Source organism: Barbatula barbatula (assembly GCF_947034865.1).
Source record: "Barbatula barbatula genome assembly, chromosome: 1".
Lineage (NCBI taxonomy): Eukaryota > Metazoa > Chordata > Actinopteri > Cypriniformes > Nemacheilidae > Barbatula > Barbatula barbatula.
The window spans coordinates 34,604,674-34,629,471 of NC_136766.1; the positions used below are offsets into that span (position 1 = coordinate 34,604,674).

Below are 24,798 nucleotides of genomic sequence, written 5' to 3' on the forward strand. Positions count from 1 at the left end.
TGGTGTTATTTTAATTACCAAACATCATTTCAGGTTGGAATTTCACTTTAGGATTAAAAATATCATTATCAAATAATTAGCACAGGAGGAAAAGATCCTTACTGCGGCCACACGAATATTTACATATAGGTTTGTTAGTGCAAAGGAATCAAAGGAAAACAGCGATTGTTACAATGGCGTCTCCTTTAGTTAAAATGTGAACTGACAAAACAATAAAATCTAAATTACGAGAATAAAGTCGTAGCAATGAACTTCTAATTCTCACCTCGTCTGTAGATTTCGATGCTTTGACTTCATTTTGACTTATGTCTCAAAATATTATGACTTCATATTCACTACGATATGACTAATTGTGACTTTATTCTTAAAATATTACAACTTTAGATTCACAACACTATGACTTTATTCTTGCAATTTTTTTCTTGATTCTCAAAATATTAAGAATTTAAATTCATATATAACTATATTTAAAAAAGATTATGACTATATATCCACAACGCTATGACGATATATACATATTTTCACTTTATTCGCAAAATATTACAACTTGAATCTCGTATTGCCATGTCTTTTCTTCTGGCTTTATTCTCACTATTTTACAATTTTAGAGGCACAACGCTATGACTTTAGTCTCGTAATTTTCCCTTTATTCAGAAAATATTCACATTTTAATCTTGAATAGCTACAACTTGTTTGCATAATTTTGGCTCTATTCTCAAAATATTTCCACGTTAGATTCTCAATGCTACGACTTTATTTACACACTTTTGACTTTATTTTTCTAAATATTATGACTATATTCTCATTATCTCATTCAGGTTTTTAACGTGGCACTAAAACAGTTGTACCAATAGCTATTTAGCCAGGTCAAAAGTAACAAAAACAGACTTCAATTTCAGAAACCGTATTATAAAGGCCTGTCTGCGTCAACACCTTTTTTTGTGTAAGGCTCTTATAGTCTTTTTCAGACCTCTCCGCGACTCTTCAGCCCACCCTCCATACCCCCCCAACCTCTCACTGGGTTTACCTGCAGTCCTGCCGCGGTTTAGCCACGTATCCAGGATAAGCTCCGTCTGTTATGTATCGGCACATCTTGCTGTCTCTGTCGGAGGGCAGGAGAGTGCTCGCCTTCACCAACAGACCCAAACAGTGATCAAATGTGTTCCTCTCCTCCGGCCCGTCCTCGGTAAAAAAGCAGTGCCCTAAAGAGTCGTATCCGACAACGTCCTTCACCTACGGGAACATTGGGTTTGAGATCAGGTTTAACTTTGAGGCGTTCGCTCTTTAAAATAAAAGTTAAAATTAGGATCACAAAGGGTTTTGATGCCACAGGAAAGTTTCAACAAGGAAGTTTTTCTTTGGAGTGGAAGTTTGGCAAAATCCAGAAAAATATGCACTAATCTGAAGAACCTAAGGTCTGTAAAGCAAACTCAAGAATCCAAAAATGGTCCGTTGTTGAACAGAAAAGAAACTTAGACTTCAGTTCAACAGGTACCAAATTGTATATTTTCAAGTAAGCCAATCTATAGTTATTAAGCAGAATATCCTGCCTCTGTTTTCCAAGTGGTTTTGTGATTAACAGAAAATAACAGGTGGTTGGATGGATATCAAACTTTATTGCAATTATAATAAAAACAATTTAACACGAATAATGCAAAGCTCCATAAAGCAAAGCGACCAGCATCTCTAGCCTCTATTCTCAAACCGAATGAACGCTCGCCTGGATTTCTAAAAGACCCAAGTGAGGCTGAATTACTTCATGCCGTGCGACCGCATCCAATTCCAGCTGCTCGGAGTGATCCGGCAAACAAACAATTTTTGGGGCTGAAAGCAATTCCAATAATCCCTTCAGAGAAATGGGTAAATTGTAATTCGGGGAGCGACACGGCTACCGCTGGGCAAAAGAACATTTAGCCTTGTTAAACATATTAAAGGCAACCCATGTCAGATGCCCCCCTCCGAAATACAATCTTAGCTATCGCCGACGAATAATGCGGCTCTTTCTACCTTGACACCTTCTCATCTTTGAGGAAAAGAAAGCATTTTACAGCCTCAGTCCTGCATCCAAGGACAGATCGCTGTACGGTTAAATGCAATAGTTTTGTTGTTTTGTTGAGGTACGACAAACCATATTTCAGCCATTCAAGTAGTTTGAATGAAAAAAGCCAAGTGCACTGTTCGGCTCTATGCTTGAGTAGGTGGAAGTGGCATCTCTTGAAAATCGCTGGAGTCACATCTGCGGCATGTCGCAACGTGCCATCATGTGCCATGAATAAATGGTGAGATGCGGCACAATGGCGACCAACAATGTATGTCCAGCTGACATGAATAATTAATTCCGCACTCACATTTTGCATTCGCAAAACTCGCATTTTGGCTAAAATAAGTCATCAAACGGTTACGTTAGAGTAATGTTTCAAACGTAAGCATAAAGAACTTTAGAAGATTTGTGAGACAGCTAAATAAATGGTATGTTAATATCTAAAGTCCCAGTGAAATAATAAATGACAATTCCTCTTTTTTTATGAAATATTGGAGTTTATAGTAAATAGTTAATCAATGTGGGTCATTCTCTTTTTAAAATTCATGTGCCCTTATAATCTTCAGTTAAAATAGTAGTGACTATCCATCTTAAATGGCTTGGGTGGAGCATCTGTTAACTCCTCCCCTTCAAGTGTGAGTTTGTTTGAATACATCCAATCAGACAGCAGAGAAAGACAAAAGCCACGAAATGTGTCAAAATACGGAAGTAAAAATCTTCCAGCTCTTTAATGGTATTGTTTTTTCCTGTTTGGCGCTTAAAACTTCAGTTCATTTCAGTTAATCGACGCAGAAGATTCTTTTGAAACCTCGACCTTTCATCACTGAAAAGCTGTGAAAACAAATCCCACATGCCCTTTTCTTGAAGATAAATGAAAATGTTTACCAGAATTATCCTCAACATGGAGGTCTTTCGGCACCCAGAAACTCACCAGCAGCCCGTTGGAGCCGTGAATCGTGACACATCTGGAGAAGGAGTGATGAACGGACAGATCTTTCACATATGTTGGCGGGTCATAGCCTCCCTTCTGGTCCACATCTCCATTCAGATGGAAGTGGACGGGATAGTGACCCATAGACTGCTGACCCATGTGCATAAACTCCACCCCCTGCACATGCACCGAACGGAAACCTCGCTCCATCTGAAAAGAAACACAACTGAATGACTTCCAGAATTGTTTGCACTTTTCTGCATTTGTTTAAAATGAACAACACAAATATCATAGAATTCAACGTTTTGCTGACAAGTCGATACTCTCGATACGAACTAAATGAAGGAACTTGCACTCGGAAACTAAAGCTAGATGAAGGAAAGTAAAAAAAAGAGAAAAGAGAGTGAGAAATGTAAAATCATCATGCTTTCAGAGCTTTGAGCGTGTGTGAATATATTCATGCGCGGGACGTAAACGTGTCAACTAGATAGATTTATTCTCGTACATTTTCACATATTTGGCAGAATGTTCGCTTTCACATCCCATGTTTGTTTTTTATGCGTCCTCTTTCACATTGTTTTGAGCCGAAGCTTGTGAAATATGTTTCATGTCATATCTGTGCAATGCAAAACAAGAGGATTTCAAGAGGAAGATGTCCAAACGTTGCCTTTAATGTCCTGTAGGACAGTCAAACTACGTTTTACTAACTCCACCAACTAAATGTTTCAACAATCGAGCTATCCTGGTGAATATCATGTGATCATGAATGTGACGGCCTTAAAAGCTTTGTGGGTTCCTTACTGTAAATGAGGAAAACATTTGAGGTGTGTCCCTTTAGAAACTAAAATATATGGGAATATACTGGAAAATATAATGCAATATATCAAAAATAAATGTTGGATATATATGGAAACCAAGGGATTTTCCAGAACATGAAAAGCAACTATTGTTTATGTGTTGTTCGATATATAATGTTCGGAATGTATTATTCTATATATTTTTTTAATAAATGTTAAATGATTTGATATATTGACAGTTAATATATACGAAAATATATTTTCTTTGAATAAGACTAAAGCTTTCTCTACAAACATGGACCGTCTTTTGTTATTTGACTGGATCCGTTTGAAAAAACGAAAACAAATTCAGACTTTTCCACCAAACGTTATCAAAAACAACACTTGTGACCACTATGAAAATAGTCAATTCCCCCCAAAAATGAAAGTTTTCATCATTCGTCGTTCCCACGTGACTTCCCTGGAATACAAAAGGAGATGTTTACTTTGTTAAGAACGCTAAGAGATCTTAAGTTACGGTTCCAAATCCAAGCACAGCAAAAGAAATGCTAATTTAATTTAAGAGCGACATTGCAGGAGAAGATTTTCAGTAAACAATGACACCATTACTATTCAGTTTGGTTTTCTCATACGGCCTCATAAAATACTGAACATAGTGCACAAATTGTGTGTATCAAAAACATCCAACATTTTTGAAGACAGGTTGGTCTAGTTGTGAAGAAATGTCTTCTTGAATGGAAACGGGGCAACCTTCTCGTGACAGCAAGGGTGAGGAGGGGATGGGAACAGTCAGATCTGGGCCAATTACTCGAGAGGTCAGCGGCTGGAGTCGCCCAAACACACGCACACACACACACACACACACACACTGACAGTCTCTTTACACGCTGTCAGGATCACATGAGCTCAAGCCAGAGAACATTCCCTTCGGCTTATTTGACAGAGTGTTAATGTCGAGCCGGAGGTGGCGTCGTGGCAATAACTCACTCTGAAAGTGTGAATGTCCAGATGAGCTTGTGGACGGAGGCATTACAAAGCAAATGCGGGTGCTACTTGGCTTTTGAGATATGTGTGCTTGATATGATATGGGTGTACCTTGAAATGTCCACCGAACGTGTCAAAGGAAAAGAATTTGCAGGCTTCGTTGTCATAACAGGTGGGCTCCATCTCGCCTCTGATCAGGATGTTTCGACTCAACAGGCCGACCTCCGCACGCATGTCCACACCATCCACCTCCTCTCCCATGTGAAGGTACGCTGGTTTACCTGGAGAATGACACAACAATTACAGCTAACCTTCCTTACTAAACAGACAGCCAGACACAGACAGATAGGGTAGACAGAATAGATATAATGTGTAGATAGACAGACAGACAGATATACTGTATAGACAGATATATAGACAGACACACACAACTACATGATAGTTAGTTTGGTAGGTAGGTAGGTGAGACAGACAGTTTTTTAGATATACAGACAGACATAATCGATAGAAAGAATAGACAGACAGACAGGATAGACAGAATAGAAACTGTATATTCAGACAAGACAGACCGACTAGATATATAGACAGACAGACAGTCAGAATAGATTGACAAGTAGTGAGAATAGACCGAATAGACAGACATATAAGTCGAGAAGATTATGGATGGATGGATAGATGGATGGATAGATAGGATATACAGACAGACAGACAGAAAGGATAGACAGACAGATAGATGAACAACTGAGAGAGAAACTTGAGAGTGAGACCGAAGAGACCGACGATACATAACGAAATACAGTATATTAAAAAAGCTGAGGGAGAAAATAGGCCAAATGAGAGAGAGAGAGAGAGAGAGAGGAGGGCGAGCTTTCCTTAGTTATCATATATGTTTTGTTTCTGAAATTCATGGCTCAAATTAGAATGGGCAACGGGGGACAGAGAGAGAGAGAGAGAGAGAGAGAGAGAGAGAGAGAGAGAGAGAGAGAGAGAGAGAGAGAGAGATAGAGAGAGAGAGAGAGAGAGAGAGAGAGAGAGAGAGAGACAGACACGAGACAGAGACAGAGACAGAGACAGAGAGAGAGAGAGAGACGGCTGTGAGAGAGACGGAGAGAGAGAGAGAGAGAGAGAGAGACAGACACGAGACAGAGACAGAGACAGAGACAGAGACAGAGACAGAGACAGAGAGAGAGAGAGAGAGAGAGAGAGAGAGAGAGAGAGAGAGAGAGAGAGAGAGAGAGAGAGAGAGAGAGAGAGAGAGAGAAGAGAGAGAGACAGACAGACACGAGACAGAGACAGAGACAGAGACAGAGAGAGAGAGAGAGAGAGAGAGAGACGGCTGTGAGAGAGACGGAGAGAGAGAGAGAGAGAGAGAGAGAGACAGACACGAGACAGAGACAGAGACAGAGACAGAGACAGAGAGAGAGAGAGAGAGAGACGGCTGTGAGAGAGACGGAGAGAGAGAGAGAGAGAGACAGACACGAGACAGAGACAGAGACAGAGACAGAGACAGAGACAGAGAGAGAGAGAGACAGAGAGAGAGAGAGACAGACACGAGACAGAGACAGAGACAGAGACAGAGAGAGAGAGAGACAGAGAGAGAGAGAGACAGACACGAGACAGAGACAGAGACAGAGACAGAGAGAGAGAGACGGCTGTGAGAGAGAGAGAGAGAGAGAGAGAGAGAGAGAGAGAGAGATGTCAGTCGTGCCTCAGACTCTCTCCTCAACTGACCCAGATGCTGAGGAGAGCGTTCTGATAATCACAAGCAGAGATGCAATGCTCCCTGGATTCCTCAGGCAAGCCCCGAGAGACTCTGCAATGTTGACAAACTGCTTCTACTTTAATGGATGAGGCGTCTCTCCACCCTCATGCTTTCACTTTTTAACATCACTACAGCCATTATTTTCCAAGAGTCTGAGTATTCTGTTGACATGAGAAAGAACTGCAAATCTGGAATATGACATGAGACTCTGTATATTCCCCTTTATATGGATTGCTGGTCTGCCTGACCAGACTGACTGCCTTTGCCCAGTGGAGTTAAATTTGAGGATGCGGCTTCCTTCTTGCTTTTTTTGAATAATCGTATGATTTCATTCATTCGCCTTACACACATAATTGTTATCCTGATAAATATTTACACTGTCTTGTTACATAAGGTTGTTACATCAAGAAATAATGTTGATACGTCAACCAATCGTAACTGAGGACTCAATCCAGTCTCCTAGGCTTTGAGAGAACAACCTCTGAGCAATCAAATAAAGACAGATTTCATCTCCCAGACAGGTAAGTCTCTGCAGAGTTTATTTGGCACAAACACCGGTTTAATTATTGTGCGGTGTTCTACTGACCGCAAGACCAATGCACATCTATTTCTAATCGCTCGATGACTTTAAAAGCACCATCAGATGAGTTGACTGCCAGCTGGCGTGAAGCGGCGAGGGTGAAAGTTCACAACGACACTTTGACAAACAGACGTCAACAGACTGCAAGTGCTTCCCTGTTTTGTTTGGTGACGGGAGAGCCAATCTGGCAGATGTGACCCTTTCCATCACCACATTCTGTTTAATATTATAATGCAAGAATGTGACCCTGGACCACCAAACCAGTCACAGGGGAACATTTTTTGAAATTAAGATTTATACATCATCTGAACGCTGAGTAAATAAGCTTTCCATTGAGGTATTTTGTTAGGATAGGACGATGTTAGGCTGAGATACAACTATTTAAAACTGGAATATGAGGGTGCAAAAGAATCTAAATATTGAGAAGTTTGCCTTGAAAGTTGTCCATCAGAGGCGCTGTGGCAGGCTGTTGCTAATAAGAAACAGGTCTGTTTAATCGCTCTATTGGTTTACCCCTTGAATGACGTTGTGGAGAGCATATAAACCCGAAAGCTGGAATTCTAAGCTTTACATAGATATCAATCTTAAGGGAGTAAATCCGAGCAAAAATAACAAAACACTAACAAAAATAAAGTTCTGATATATTTAGGGTAGGCAATTTACAAAATATCTTCATGGAACACGATCTTTACTTAATATCCTAATGATTTTTGACATAAAAGAAAAATGATTTTGACCCATACAATGTATTGTTGACTATTGCTACATATATACTTGTGCTACTTATGACTGGTTTTCTGGTCAATGGTAACAAATCTTACATATTATGCCTTTAATTCTCTGTGTAGCACAGCTCCAAATCTAGTACGCGTGACCTGCCGAGGTCTTAAAACTGAGAGCCATTCTCCTCTCGTTGAATGAGACTCTTTCGTCTTCTGTTCTGTGTTTCTCGTGGACTGACAGAGTCTGAATGGCTCAGATGGACAAATCCATTTAACCGATAACTTTAACACCTAGAAGGAACGTCGCAGTAATGTGAAGAAATTCGTTCATTTTGTTCCTGCGTCTCAACCGGCAGAGCATGTAAAGCCAAGGTCGATGGTTTGATTTACAGGGAACACGTTGATTTACAAACGTTTAAGACCATGAACGCTCCGTAGACCACTTTGGACAAAAACATCAGGCAAATGCGTAAAGTAGTATGTAAGTAAATCAGTTAAATAAATTGTCTGTATTAAATCAAAGCAATACCCTAATAAGTTTTTTTAAGAAGAAGATTGGGACAAATTTCTCTCTCACAAACGATTTGGGAACCAGTTAAAAAGCAAATTGCCAAAGAAAAAGCTGTCTGCATGCATCACTTTTCATGTGACACCCAGAACAGATGTGGTCAGACATTCATAACGCCCGTATACTGTACAAGCACACACTTGCCCTGACGCTCCACATAGGCACTCTCAGAAACAAAACACATCCATAATTCACCCAAAAAAATCAACAGCTAATCCGCCGTCCAGCAAAAATACTCAGCACTCGTCCACGCCCCGCTAAATAACACACAGAAGAACGATGTTCTATCAACACCCCGTGGCATTTACTTTTGAAAACATACAATTGGGGTATGAATTACCGAGGGTGTCTGTTCAAAGGAATGTTCAAGGTTTAATACAAGTTGAGCTCTGTCAACTGTACCTTCGACATTTGTGAAAGCAAACACAACTTGCGTGTACAGTGATGCATTACGGGGCAAGTCATTCCAGAGGAATCTCATAAAGCCCAGTGGTTAGAGCATGGGACTAGCAATGCTAAGGTCGTGGGTTTGATCCCAAGGGATTGCACATACATAGATGCAATGTCGCTGTACTATTCTCATACTCCATACAATCAAGATCATTTTCAATGGGAGAGAACCAAGCGCACGCATTCGCTCAGCGTGCGAGCGCCGTCTTCGCCGATATGTTTAAATGAGTTTCCTCAGGGCTGGAAAACTGTCTAATGGCTTTCATGAGAGTTTCATAAGCGAGATGAAACAAAACCACCCCGGCGTTTCCGTATCAAAGACGGAAACACAGACAGACAAGCCATCGCTATTAATCTCCAATGAACGCTTCATTACTGTCACCGGCTACACGCGTGTTCCAGAGGAATGTGCTGATGAATAAGGCAGACGTCTTGTTTTTCGTCCCATCCTCGCTCGCCGTAACCCGGTCGAGACTGATGAAGACTCAAAAGGTAATGAAGGTATGACCTCCGGTCTGCGGTTCAGAGAAGGGACGCGTAAACATGCGCGGTCACGTGCGCATCCAGGCCTCGGTGTGGAGACACACTTGTATTCGGTGTCATTAAGGTCTTAATTAAAGAGTCTATTGTGAAATTAGCCAGTAAACACACACATTGGCATTCACACACACTGAATAGCCAGAGGTAGCGACAGAAGGATCTACGTGAACAGATTCTTAACGCCGTGTGAGTTGTGTCCGTGTTTAATTAGTCTGTGAGTGTGAAAAGTCACAGTGATATGCCCACAAGCTGAGCAGACCTTGACTTTTACTCTTCAACAATAGAGGTATATATAGTAGTATTAGACATCATTATTTTTAATTCGGCTATGGGGCGTCTAGGGGTGATTTGAATTCAGGTTCGCTAGAAAAACATGCCGAAACAAAGAAAGCGCGCACATGTGCTAATGGACAAAACACCAGATAATACTGTCAACCTTTATAATGGTGTTTTATTGAAGTTACTTTAGTTTTTCATAGCTATGAACAAATAATGTGTCATACTGTTTGTATTTCATATACTGTAACATTACTGATAAATCATAAGGCTTATTGTGAAGAGGGTGTGTTATTGCTTATCAACGCGACAGGGTTTGTGATTTTCCGTCCAAATAGAATAAACATATTTTGGCTTTTGGCATCATTATGAATATGCCAGAAAATATGTCTATATGGTACATTTAGAAAGTATTAGCAGTCTCTCACTTCCACAAATACGAATTAACGTTTTTTATGACATCATCCTGCACTTCAGCGTCTCATCAGATTCCACACTGTGAGGTAAACTCTATTGGCTATCATAAAAGTAGGAGGAGTCATGTTGGTGCCAGTGGTCCAGTGGGCGGTGCGCCGACATGTTGCACAAAAAACACTGTGGGTGACCTGAGTTTCAATCCTGGCTCAAGGTCATTTCCGGGCTCCTGTACATCTCTCATCCCATTATTTCCTGTCTCTACGCTGTACTGTCCAGCAAAAACAAAAACATTGAGGAAATTACATCAACGCATCAAACTGAGCTACATATTTCAAGGCACTTCAGTGGGTCTTTAAGCCTACTCAAATCACCCTAGCGACACCCTAACAACCACCATCCGATGCACATGTTACCAGAACATACTTAAAACGCAACGTGCCGAATGCTAATAACACCATGGTTGTTGCATAGCGACACCCTAGCAACTGGGCGGGTTCTAGGGTGAATGGATATCCGGGGCTTAGCACAGAGACATCCATTTATGCGTTATAATATAAATTTCTTGTCTACAAATGTTTTAACCCTTATGACCCCAACCAAGTTTACCTAAAAATGGTTCCTTTCGTCTCAGTCTTTCGACCGAAAAATGGGCTACCATTTTTAATTTTTTATTAATCTGGAATTTGGGGTCCATACCAAGTTTTGGGTTCCATATCAAGATGACCCCGATTGAAAATGAATGGGAAATGCGCAAAATCATTTGTAAAACAAAAATAATTCAATTAAACCAGCGTAAATCTGAGAATCGGTTTGAGAACATACATGTCCTTACTAGTTTAAGAATTGGTATGGATGCGCAACACAATTAAAAACGATGTCAGCATTTCTAAATAAAATATTATTGTTAAAATGTGCGGCACTTTTGACAGTTTTGACAATGTTTTAAACACAATCATCCATGTGAATCAACCAAAGAACTGCAAACCATCAATGTTCATCTGAACAAACATTACAACAACGAACACTGGCAAATGCTTATAATTGTAAAGGTGCGCAGGAGCAGCAGTTTGGTCTGGTCCTGTGAGTCACTGTGCAGACGTCTTAAGGAAGAAGCGAGCGGCTGACTCTACTCTTAAAATAGAAACCAACAGAGAGATGTCACACAGAATTGTGGGGAGGCTGGAGATAAGGAATCAACAATGGAACAGATGGAAATGCTCTCAATGATGGTGTTTTGGAGAGAGCGTCTTAGAGCTAGACAAAAAATTTAAGTCAAATTGAAATAATTTTTTGAAAGTAACAATAAACAGAGAAACTGGCTGATGTTTTTCCGGTCAAGAGCCCAAATTGTGATTTCTTATCTTTAGGATCTTTAGGAAGATACATTTTTGGCTATTGTCAGCATCAGCTAGCCACCGAATCTTTAACTTTCTTGAACAACAAATAAGTCTGTTCAAACCAGAAACAATGTTTATCCAAGTATATGGTAGTATGACAAAAACGGCAAGATTTTATTTTATTTTAACAATTTCTGTATAGAATTTAAGTGGTGTTTTTATGTAAGTGCTTGGTCCACTATTACGACTGGTTGTTTGCATGTTGCCATACAGCTGCTAAGATGTTATGGTTGGTTATTTATTGGCTAAAATAAAAAAGAGTCCATGTGTCCATCAATATTGCTCAGGTACCCCATCAAAGTAAATGTATAGTTTTTTTCTAACCTTTGACACAAACTGTACGTTCTTAGTAAAGTACAGCTTATTCAGGCTTCCACCTTCACAATAAAAGATGAATAATATAGATTCAATGAGCTGATATGGAAAAAAAGTATTTTCATCAAAAGTCCTTTTAAATGTAAATCAAGGAACTGGTCTCCACTTTTACTTCAGTGATTCAATACGGTAATATCTTACAAACATTTATTCATTACGTCTGATCATTTCTTCGATACCCTAGAAAAACGTCTGAAAAAAGCTATCAGTATCTCACAATGTATTCAAAATGACTTTTCCTAATCTTTCATTACGTCTTCTCTTTCAAGTACTCGGTTCCTTTGATATGCAAAGGATGTTTGATATGCAGCTCTTTGTTTTCATTCATTCTCGACACGATTGTAAAGGAACGCTGGATTAAAAATGCAGCACAAAAACCCCTTCATTTAGCAGACCACACATGACAGAAAAGGAACATGACATCTGAAAAAGAGACGCGTGATTTGAAAAGAGAAACGTTTGGCTGTTATCTGACAAGAGTAATTATGTTGAAGCGCTGCAAGTTAATGTATGGGAAACGAAGGCTTTTGAAGGACTCGATGGAAAAGTTTAACGTTAAAGCCACAAATCCTGACAACTGATAATTTACTCTGAGCCACGGCATTGACATGCAGTGGATTTGAAAACGGACCGTGTTTAAAATTTACATTTCAAAACTGCTTATACGTTTGGTTAAATCTCACGAACCCAGTGGCTTCGGCCATTGATTTCCATCTGCATGTTTTGGCAAAGTCTCTATTCCGTGTCTGCATTGAATGTGTCATGGCTGACCAGCGGCAGCGGAGGACATCCACAGTTGCACCCGAAGGCAAAGTTGATATTAAACGGATATTGAAAATGTGGAGAATGAGCAAACATCTGCAAAGGTTTTCAAAGAAACACACAAAACAAGTGAGGTTTAATGCGGTGTGGTTTAATTTTGAAGTCTAGACTGAAGAAAAGTGCACTTTGTGTATGGAGATGAGGAATGCTGTGATGGGACCCGTCAACAGCCTGGAGATATTTAATGCGGCAGAGTAATAAGGGGGAAATGGTTTAATGGATGCGAAAGTACATTGTGCTCGCTTGGCGTCTCAATATTAGCTTGCATGCTGAGCGGCGCAGGGAAACAGTTGCCGTATTTAATCGGAAGCAGCTAAAGACTTCTAGGCCTCTTAAAATAACACGAAAGCAGTACAGCTTGTGCCAACGTGAACAGTGTGCATTGTCTTGTGTCGTCCTTCGTCGAAAAATCAATCGTTGTGACAAGTCACGTGAAGTTTCTGAAAGTATGATGATCGAAATAATTAAATCCGCACACAAACATATTAACATAAAAAATGTCGATATTTGTGTTATTTTAAAACCTGGCAAGGTTCAAATCGGTCATTCATGGCGTTTCATCTCAGGTAGGATGATGATAAAGTGCCCATGTAGGCAGCTCGCTGGATCTTGGAACAGAACCAACGCACGCATTCCCAAAATGCAAGTTCTCGTGTAAGGCCGTAACAACAGTTTCAGATAAAATATGTGAAACTCAAATCCCACGTAAATCCCATATCAAATCCATTCCTGTTCTAATGTAATCCAACAGCTGTATCAGCAAATACAGAACGCAAGGGCGGGAATCCTCTGTGTGCATGGAATACACTGTCTCAGATTAAAAGAAATAACTCTTAATCCAGAGACATGCCATTCGCAATATCAAACTTCTAAAAGACTATATTGAGTGTTTTGTAGACTTCTTGTCTAAATGTGGTAGGGTTGGTGGATTATATCCCAAAACACTGTCTAAAAGAAGATGCTTTTGCGATTGCACAGTCATGTCGTTTCAGACCTGTATGACTTTCTTTCTTCTGCAGAACACAAAATAAGATAGTTTGAGGGATGTCGGTAACCAAACAACATTGACCCCTATTGTATGGCCACAAAACCACCGTGACGTTTCTCAAAATGATCGTAGATCTTATTACGAAAGAGTTCTAAACCACGTGAGTCTGAGTGGATTTCTATCCTTGTGTGAACCATCCCTTTCAAAATCAAGCGCAAAAAACTTTGAGATGAAGTTATTAGGAGGACTAAAGTTGGAGAATGCTTTATAGAGATTGCTTTGGTCCTTCAAAGGAGCTATGTGAAATTTATAGTAGGAAAATAGAAAAAATGATGGCACAAGGGGCAGAAGATCAGGTCAAATTGAGCGAATGGTGTGTATGATGGGAACAAGAGAGCAGCTTCACGCTGACAGAACTGCAGAACTCATCGGACGGACTGTGGGAACTCTTCAGAAATCTCTAGCACACCAGATTCTGCCTCTTTCAGAAATATGTCATTTTCCAGATGCCAGCATTAAGTCGAGCCTGAAGTGAGCTTCAAGGTATTTAACAAAAGCGCCAATATTTTGTAGCCCTAAGGTAGAGTGAGCACTTCTAAGTAGTCTGAAAGCCAAGCAGGACTTAGGACTCAAACACACAGAAATGGGTTTATGACAAATGTATTTTCTAATAGGAAAACGAGCTCCAAACTATGTAAGGGTTTGAATAGAAGTTAGCATTCCCAGCTAGAGTGCTTTAAAAAACCAGTGGTACGACTTGCAAAAATTGCTGTTCACTGATGCGCTATATCTATGAGAAAATAATACTGCAATTCAGAATGGGAGCGCAAAGCAATTCAGTGGAGTGGAAACTTGTACGAGAGCAGCAAACGTCAAGCACCACGTCAATGATCATGAATACCTCCCTTACTTACAAGTTTATTAAATGTGTGTAAATGCACTATGAAAACTTCTAAATTAGTAGTTTCCTGTTTTATAGTTTACTTCACTGCAATAAAACTAAAATATACTGCACGGCACTGCACTACACTACAGTACACTACAATTACACACTGCGCTACACTACACTACAGAACAGTGCACTGCACTATACTACACAACACTACACTACACTGCATTACAGATGGTACTCTACAGTATACTTCACTACACTACACTACACGTGGTTTACTACAGTATACTTCACTATACTACCCTATGTACACTACAGTATACTACACTGCACTGCACTACACTACAGTACACTGCACTGCAGTACACAACAGTACACCGTGCCAAACTGCACTGCACTACAATACAGTACACTACAATTACACACTGCGCTACACTACACTACAGAACAGTGCACTGCACAATACTACACAACAGTATACAACACTTAACTCCACTGCATTACACTACAGTATACTGCATTACACTGCACTACACTACAGTACACTACACTGCATTACAGATGGTACACTGCAGTATACTTCACTACACTACACTACACGTGGTACACTACAGTATGCTTCACTACACTACACTAGGTACACTACAGTATACTTCACTACACTACACCACACGTGGTACACTACAGTATACTTCACTACACTACACTAGGTACACTACAGTATACTTCACTACACTACACTACAGATGGTACACTACAGTATACTTCACTACACTACACTTCACGTGGTACACTACAGTATACTTCACTACACTACACTAGGTACACTACAGTATACTTCACTACATAACACTACACGTGGTACACTACAGTATACTTCACTACACTACACTACACGTGGTACACTACAGTATACTTCACTACACTACACTAGGTACACTACAGTATACTTCACTACACTACACTTCACGTGGTACACTACAGTATACTTCACTACACTACACTAGGTACACTACAGTATACTTCACTACACTACACTACACGTGGTACACTACAGTATACTTCACTACACTACACTAGGTACACTACAGTATACTTCACTACACTACACTTCACGTGGTACACTACAGTATACTTCACTACACTACACTAGGTACACTACAGTATACTTCACTACACTACACTACACGTGGTACACTACAGTATACTTCACTACACTACACTAGGTACACTACAGTATACTTCACTACATAACACTACACGTGGTACACTACAGTATACTTCACTACACTACACTAGGTACACTACAGTATACTTCACTACACTACACTACACGTGGTACACTACAGTATACTTCACTACACTACACTAGGTACACTACAGTATACTTCACTACACTACACTTCACGTGGTACACTACAGTATACTTCACTACACTACACTAGGTACACTACAGTATACTTCACTACACTACACTTCACGTGGTACACTACAGTATACTTCACTACACTACACTAGGTACACTACAGTATACTTCACTACATAACACTACACGTGGTACACTACAGTATACTTCACTACACTACACTAGGTACACTACAGTATACTTCACTACACTACACTTCACGTGGTACACTACAGTATACTTCACTACACTACACTAGGTACACTACAGTATACTTCACTACATAACACTACACGTGGTACACTACAGTATACTTCACTACACTACACTAGGTACACTACAGTATACTTCACTACATAACACTACACGTGGTACACTACAGTATACTTCACTACACTACACTAGGTACACTACAGTATACTTCACTACACTACACTTCACGTGGTACACTACAGTATACTTCACTACACTACACTAGGTACACTACAGTATACTTCACTACACTACACTTCACGTGGTACACTACAGTATACTTCACTACACTACACTAGGTACACTACAGTATACTTCACTACACTACACTTCACGTGGTACACTACAGTATACTTCACTACACTACACTAGGTATACTACAGTATACTTCACTACACTACACTACACGTGGTACACTACAGTATACTTCACTACACTACACTAGGTACACTACAGTATACTTCACTACACTACACTTCACGTGGTACACTACAGTATACTTCACTACACTACACTAGGTACACTACAGTATACTTCACTACATAACACTACACGTGGTACACTACAGTATACTTCACTACACTACACTAGGTACACTACAGTATACTTCACTACACTACACTTCACGTGGTACACTACAGTATACTTCACTACACTACACTAGGTACACTACAGTATACTTCACTACATAACACTACACGTGGTACACTACAGTATACTTCACTACACTACACTACACTGTACACAACAAAGGTGATTTCTGAAATCGATTGTGACTGAGAGTGAGATTTGATGTGTTTGAGGTAATTATTTTTCTATTTAATTTATATTCTATTTATATAAAATATTTCTGTACCCCTTTTTTCATTCCCTCATATTAAGCTCAATCGAACTATTTCTTTCTTCTCAGTTGTTCACACGAAAGCTTTTCAATCCAATTAAACTATCTCTTTGATTTCCAATAAGCAGGCTGTGAGTAACGTACCGTTGTGTGTAATACTGGTATACTATTTAGCAAGAGAAGAATCAAATACAGTTTTGCGCAAAACAAGAGAAAGAAGTTCACACACTTCAGGCTCAAAGTTCTCCAGTTCTAAAGTAAATCTTCACTTTAAAGTGCTCCGTACTCCTTTAATCTCACGTAAGGCATTTAAAACCCTCCGAGATAAAGGGCAAAGACATCAGAAGAAGCTTATTTAAAACGTGAACACTTTTGGGCCTCGAGATAAATGTTTTTTTATTGCTGAAGCACAAGCTTTGTCTCAGATGCCAAGTTTCATCTTTCGGTTGCCAGGTCTGGGTGACCGGGCATTATGGTAGTTGAGTTTACTAAGGCATTCCACATACATCACAAAACGCCATAGCAACCACATAGCAACGTTATAAAACCACTCTTCTTAGTAACCACATAGCAATACCCTGGCAACCATAAAGGGAAGTTTTACCAGTTACTCATTGAGTACATTGAACTGGTGCATTGTTCTTGACTTTTCAAATGTTTTGGCACGTTTTCCATAGTATAGAGATGGCAGAGAGGTATAATAGGAAGGATTCAAATGTTAAAGTTGACTCTGACATCATTTGGCTGTGCATTAACAATCAAAATGTCATCGATGAAGAAATGAAGAGGAAGAACAACTTACCTTCGACCTTGATCTGGTTTCTTGAGCATGAGGCACAAGGAAGCACGCTGAACTCCTCAACCTGGTGCATGGAGTAATCCGTACTGGCCACCACGATCCGGTCACCAGACGTCCAACCGTGAGGTTCATCCGCCAGCTCCAAAATACTGCAGTTAGACAACGTGTCTACGGTGATGGAGGCCTGTGGTCGCACTGTTGATGGACACACACAGGTTCAGAAATGCGAAATTGTGAAGAGCGCTATATAAATCAATTTGATTCACTCAAATCAGCCAAACAATGGAGCTAGGGCGGGACTGTCTGTTTGTCAAACAATGGTAGACAGTAGTGTGTTAGCAAGGATAACTATCAAACATCTGATGCCATTTAAAAAGAACAAACAACAGAAATAATGTGATCTATGAATGGCATTGTATTGAGTTATATTGAGTTTGAAGGACACAGTCCAGCTGCAAGACCTATCGTTCCAATTTGGGAAAATGAAATCCGCTAACACGAACCTGAAGAATCCAATCCCTGTCATTTATTTATGACTTTCAAGCCTAAATCAGTAAGAGTAAAGAAACAAAAAAGGAATTTTCAAGTGCGGATTAAATTGATCTACGACAAATTGTCAGTTTTGTTACAGCCCGGCACTTCGCACAGTTCACGTTTAGAGCGTGAAAAAGCCATGATAAAAATGATGAAGTCGAGCGAGAAGTATATTTCCAAAGCTTTCCGGTTCCTTTTGTCTAAATATAGACAGCAAAGTGCACATTTCATTTGACAAGCGTACGAGCTCAAGTTGTCGCAGAAATTGTCCTTGGAGTGGAAGTCATCACAAATCACTTAGAACGGACGTCTACATTTGACAAAACTCTCATTACTTGTGTGAGGAATTCCAAAGGGCTGACAGTCATGGTGTTAACGTCTGAAAGGCACCAGAGGAAGTCAAATGGGCTTCGCGAGACATTAAATGCCAACGCGCAAAACCCACTTTGTGTCTATAATCGGACCGTATTCAGAGTGAAAAAAGGTATTCAGGGAAAATGGGGTAGGGTTCGATTCCGATTGGTCGGTCAAACAAGATTCTGTCCTAAACCCATCCCAATGCTTCAGGCAACAGTCATCAGACATCAGCACAATTTCTCACATTTAATAAATGATATTGGATGATATTATCTTGGGTTGTGGAGTTACGAACCAAATATTCTCCAAATGTTAGTCGCCGCATTCAAGCGAGCAGTTCATCCAGGAAAGAAAATTCCGCCATTAATCATTATTGAAGCACAACCCGCTTCTTTTTTTCATACAAAGTGAATTTTAAAGTTTTTAGATCATCATTGACATCCGGTGACATCGAGCATCATTACTGTTATACCTGGAACAACCGATGCGCCAGCGTTGAACACGGAGAGCATCATGAAAGAGATAAGATGTAAATTCTCACACAAACATAGAAGATTTGAAATAATAAGTCATACAAACTACTTTAAGGTTGTTGTTGTCTTCGTTCCTGACAACATCAGAATTCACTTTGTATGGACGAGACCAGCACTGGATAACATTCAACAGTCAACAATCGACTGTTCCAAGATTCGATATGAGCAAGTATATTATCATTTAAAAAAGGTTCATCCAAATATTCAATTAAACAATTCTCTCGATTGACTTGCTCTCATGCCATCCCAGACGTTTCTATCTTCAGCTGAATATAAATGAAGATTTAAATAAAACTATACCACTATATCACTTAATGTCTATTTATAATGTAGAACACGCTGATGCTCCAAAAAGCACAAACATCCCCAAAAAATCCAAACAATATCTTCCGACACTGAAGGTGTGTGTTAGCAAACCATTTAATATCTGAAATGAAACTTAATAAAGCCAAATATGACATCTTCAAATATCACTGGTTCCCATGTGTCTCGAGACAAAATATCAGGTTTGGTTTTAATTTCGCTCCACAAGTTCAAAATAGTAGTCAAGCACATGTTGGGTCATTTACATGGATAGAAAATTACAGCTTTTCATTCCTAAAATTTGTGAAGAAAGCAATATACTGTACATCTGTGATGACATGAGGGTGAATTTATTCTAAAAATAATTCCTTTATGATATTTAATGATTTTTCGTGAAATGTAAAAATGCAAAAACAAAGCAGACCCGAGATGGAACATACCGAGCTTGCCGCACAGAAAGCGCACGTGGTAGTTGTGGCAAATCCCATCCACCTGGTCTTTGTTAAGGCACACAAAGCCGTAGTTTTTGTCGAACTTGGAGAAGATTTCTCCTGTGGCGTTGGCAGAGATGCCTTCAACAGTTTCAGCCTGATGGGAAAAAAGGCTTTTATAAGTACAGTTATGAAACAATGAAAGCACTTGCTTGCATAATGCGTCAGTTGGACGTTAAAACTGAACTAGGTCTGAATGATTTACTGTCGGGTTGCCATACCAATTTGTGAAATAATGTTTTGTAAAGAGCTTACTCCTTCTGTGCCGTGTTTTAGAAGTACTAAACAATTATATGTTGTTTCAACTGTAAATGTTAATATGTTGTTGCACGGTTTCAGTGTGAATCGACAGTGCTCCAGTTTTGTGAATTTGTGCATTATAATCTCTCTTGTAGTCTCTTAAGTATTTATAGATTATGCTTATGCATTTGTACAAAAACGCGATTATACAAACATACGAAAAAAGAATGCATGAAGGTCTACTCATAACACCACGTCTAAACACAACCGTCGCTGGGATGAAAACGTCCAAATGACATCATGATCATTCAATCAAATTAGCCAGAACCACTAAAACGTTCGATGTTTAAAGAATTTTAATAATATGTATATCCGTGCGGAGTGAATTGTAAGATTTAACATATCAGCTGTCGTGGTGAAATAAATAATATTTTCTTGCATTCCTCCATTTATGACTTTCGAATTGTGTTTGCACTACGTGTTTATCCATGTTTGTCCGTATGTGTGCGCGTAAGAATATTTACCTCAATATCCAAGGGATTACTGCACAGACGCTCCGGAAAAGCTTTGTGAAGTTCGGAGAGTTTTTCCCAGTCACCTGACCCTCTCTCATCATCGCGGTCAAACCATTCGGTCCACTCCGCCTCTGAGACACGCACACACATAGAGAGAGCGATTAAAGCATGCGTGCCATCTCTCCTGCGTGGCCCGGCAGACAGGCTCGGGTGTAGATATTAGTCTCATTTACATCCTTAATCTCCCTGTTTTGCAATTCTGACCGTCAAAGTCTATTTATGCGGAGATAATTGCAGTTCACCCCTCACGTCTCGCCGGAAAGGGAATTCGGTTCACTTTCTTGTATTACATTCGAATGAAAGACAATGAAACAACAATGTTAACATTCTCCTTAACTCGCAGTTTATGATCACGGCACAATTCTCAAAGTGGTCATCCTGTACGATTATAGGCCACAGCAGATTAAAAAGAGCCCTTTTGTGAGAATCCACTACAGTAGGGTGCTGGGTAATTTGCGGTGGGAAATAAAAGTGTAAATTGTGTCATACAGTAGATGTTGGATTTTCTGGCTTTAAAGGGACACTTAAAATGACAATTCTGTCATCCTTTATTCATCCTCGTGTGGTTCGAAATCTAAATATGACTCTTTCAAATACGAAGACATGAGGTAGAAACCACCAAACTTTACTTTGCGGTTTTTAAAAAGTGGCGTTCAAGAACAAATTTCTGCAAGTTTCTCCATCTGCGTGCTGCAATCATACAGCAAGAACTTCAATTTCACCTCTCAATGAGTACATTCTTCACATTTGTTAACTGCATTATGACTCTGATGATGAATAAACAGATGGCGCCTTCTGAATGGTGATGTTATTTTAGATGGTGAAGATGTACAGGTGATAGTGGTGGGCTGATAAATGAGCTGCTGGGACTCGGGGGCGACAGACAGACATCAAACGGATATCAGTTAACAGTGCTGAGCATTGTGGGATGTAGAGAGATTTTGACATAGATCAGGGAAGAAATATAAAGTGGAGGTGATCCAAATATAGCCGTATTACAGAATCGTATTGCAGAAAAACATCATTTTATCCTAAATTTGCCCATCATAAAGGCATCATTTTATCCTAAATTTGCCCATCATAAAGGCATCATTTTATCCTAACATTGCCCATCATAAAGGCATCATTTTATCCTAACATTGCCCATCATAAAGGCATCATTTTATCCTAACATTGCCCATCATAAAGACATAATTTTATCCTAACTTTGCCCATCATAAAGACATCATTTTATCCTAACTTTGCCCATCATAAAGGCATCATTTTATCCTAACATTGCCCATCATAAAGGCATCATTTTATCCTAACTTTGCCCATCATAAAGGCATCATTTTATCCTAACTTTGCCCATCATAAAGGCATCATTTTATCCTAACTTTGCCCATCATAAAGACATAATTTTATCCTAAATTTGCCCCTCATAAAGGCATCATTTTATCCTAACTTTGCCCATCATAAAGACATCATTTTATCCTAACATTGCCCATCATAAAGGCATCATTTTATCCTAACATTGCCCATCATAAAGGCATCATTTTATCCTAACATTGCCCATCATAAAGACATAATTTTATCCTAACTTTGCCCATCATAAAGGCATCATTTTATCCTAAATTTGCCCCTCATAAAGGCATCATTTTATCCTAACTTTGCCCATCATAAAGACATCATTTTATCCTAACATTGCCCATCATAAAGGCATCATTTTATCCTAACATTGCCCATCATAAAGGCATCATTTTATCCTAACATTGCCCATCATAAAGGCATCATTTTATCCTAACATTGCCCATCATAAAGACATAATTTTATCCTAACTTTGCCCATCATAAAGACATCATTTTATCCTAACTTTGCCCATCATAAAGGCATCATTTTATCCTAACATAGCCCATCATAAAGGCATCATTTTATCCTAACTTTGCCCATCATAAAGGCATCATTTTATCCTAACTTTGCCCATCATAAAGGCATCATTTTATCCTAACATTGCCCATCATAAAGGCATCATTTTATCCTAACTTTGCCCCTCATAAAGGCATCATTTTATCCTAACTTTGCCCATCATAAAGGCATCATTTTATCCTAACTTTGCCCATCATAAAGACATCATTTTATCCTAAATTTGCCCATCATAAAGGCATCATTTTATCCTAACATTGCCCATCATAAAGGCATCATTTTATCCTAACTTTGCCCATCATAAAGACATAATTTTAACCTAAATTTGCCCCTCATAAAGGCATCATTTTATCCTAACTTTGCCCATCATAAAGACATAATTTTATCCTAACTTTGCCCATCATAAAGGCATCATTTTATCCTAACTTTGCCCATCATAAAGGCATCATTTTATCCTAACTTTGCCCATCATAAAGGCATCATTTTATCCTAACTTTGCCCATCATAAAGACACATTTTATCCTAACTTTGCCTATCATAAAGGCATAATTTTGAGCTAATTTGCCCCTCATAAAGGAGTAATTTTGCCCTATTTCTGCCCCTCATAAAAGCATAATTGTACCCTAATTTTTACCCTCGTTTAGGCATAATTGAGCCCTATTTTTGGCTCTGACTCCAGGCATAATTTTACCATCATGTTGCCCCTCATAAAGTCGTAATTTTGCCCAAATTGTTCAGTAGTTTGGTTTATTAAAAATGTTTACCAGTGGCCCAAATACACATCACATATAACTTATAGAATTGATTTGTGTATATAGTGAACTTTCTATGAATACACCATAAATTCAAAATGTGTTTGTGTTTGTACCTTGCACCCATTGACTGAGGGTTGTGATGGTGAAATGTTCTCCGTAACCCGACTGAAACACTCGAGAGCTCCTTGCTTCAGAAGAAGCCTTGGTTCCTAAACACGCACACATACAAAGGATCATATGGCATCAGGGGAAAAGAGTCAGCTTCAACACATTTGATTTCAGCTTTGTGTTTGTTTGAAGCGAATAAGTCAGTAGAAGAGCCTCACCCTGATAGACAGCGTGATCCTCCACCGATGACGTTGCGTCCCCCTTCACCGTGATAAAACTCCACGGGTGCCTGCCGACACACGTACACACACATTCAGTCTCAACAAGCTCATGTGAAAGGATTTCCAGTCCATTTTGATCCATGACCTAAGTGGTGATTAAGACCATTAAGTGGTCTTTAAAGTTCATCGTGTTTCTTTTATCTATTTCTGTTCTGTCAACAATTTCACAATCCAAATTGTCAAGGACAAAACGCCTCTAATGTGGAGATATCCAGAAGACTTTTGAAGGACAAAGAAAGTTCCAAAGAGATAAAGTGTGAGGAAGCGAGAAACAGCGAAGAGACGGCGGGACAGGAGAATAAGATGTCTCTCCTAGACAAACACTGTAAATGATGTTGACTCGGCTCGAGCCCTGCTTCCTTCTGAAAGACATCATCATCACAACAATTTTCTTCAGACCTGACTGACTCATTTAAAAATGTGCATCTATACATGCCTTTGTATTGTATTTGTATTGTGTAATTTACTCACACAAATAAAAGCAAATTTATAAGTGTATTTTTAGTAAACGTATTATAGATTTTTAAGATGACTTGAAATTATGTACATAATTAAATCAAATTTAATTTCAATATAATTGATCTACACTAAAAAATATAATTTTTATAAACTTGTTTACTTATTATAAATGCTAATTTGTTTATTCATTTCTTCACCTACAACAAGTATTGTGTTCATACTGCCACCTGACTCACGATGCTTTAAACACAACTCAAAGCTTTCTGATTTTCCCACATTTGAAAGTATGCCAGTCGAGGAATTTAAAATATGAAATGCCAAAAATTGTGATGATCTTTGTCACATGGGAGGGAAACAGATATAATTGGAGCCACATTCTGTCGTGGTGTGAACATTCTCTCTCATACAACAAAAGAGAAAG

At 39.2% G+C, this 24,798-nt stretch overlaps 1 protein-coding gene across 2 annotated transcripts in view; it reads right to left on the bottom strand.

Annotated features, from left to right (window-relative positions):
* Window positions 1-24,798, bottom strand: part of cemip (cell migration inducing hyaluronidase 1) — an 88,117-nt gene that overhangs the window by 14,339 nt on the left and 48,980 nt on the right. For both annotated transcript variants that reach the window (XM_079460602.1, XM_079460603.1), the window contains exons 7-14: window positions 23,856-23,926; window positions 23,643-23,738; window positions 20,822-20,943; window positions 20,007-20,154; window positions 17,843-18,034; window positions 4,865-5,034; window positions 2,973-3,182; window positions 1,028-1,233 (exon numbers count right to left, since the gene is read on the bottom strand). In XM_079460602.1, coding sequence (XP_079316728.1) covers window positions 1,028-1,233; window positions 2,973-3,182; window positions 4,865-5,034; window positions 17,843-18,034; window positions 20,007-20,154; window positions 20,822-20,943; window positions 23,643-23,738; window positions 23,856-23,926 — 1,215 coding nt within the window. The remainder of the gene's footprint in view (window positions 1-1,027; window positions 1,234-2,972; window positions 3,183-4,864; window positions 5,035-17,842; window positions 18,035-20,006; window positions 20,155-20,821; window positions 20,944-23,642; window positions 23,739-23,855; window positions 23,927-24,798) is intronic.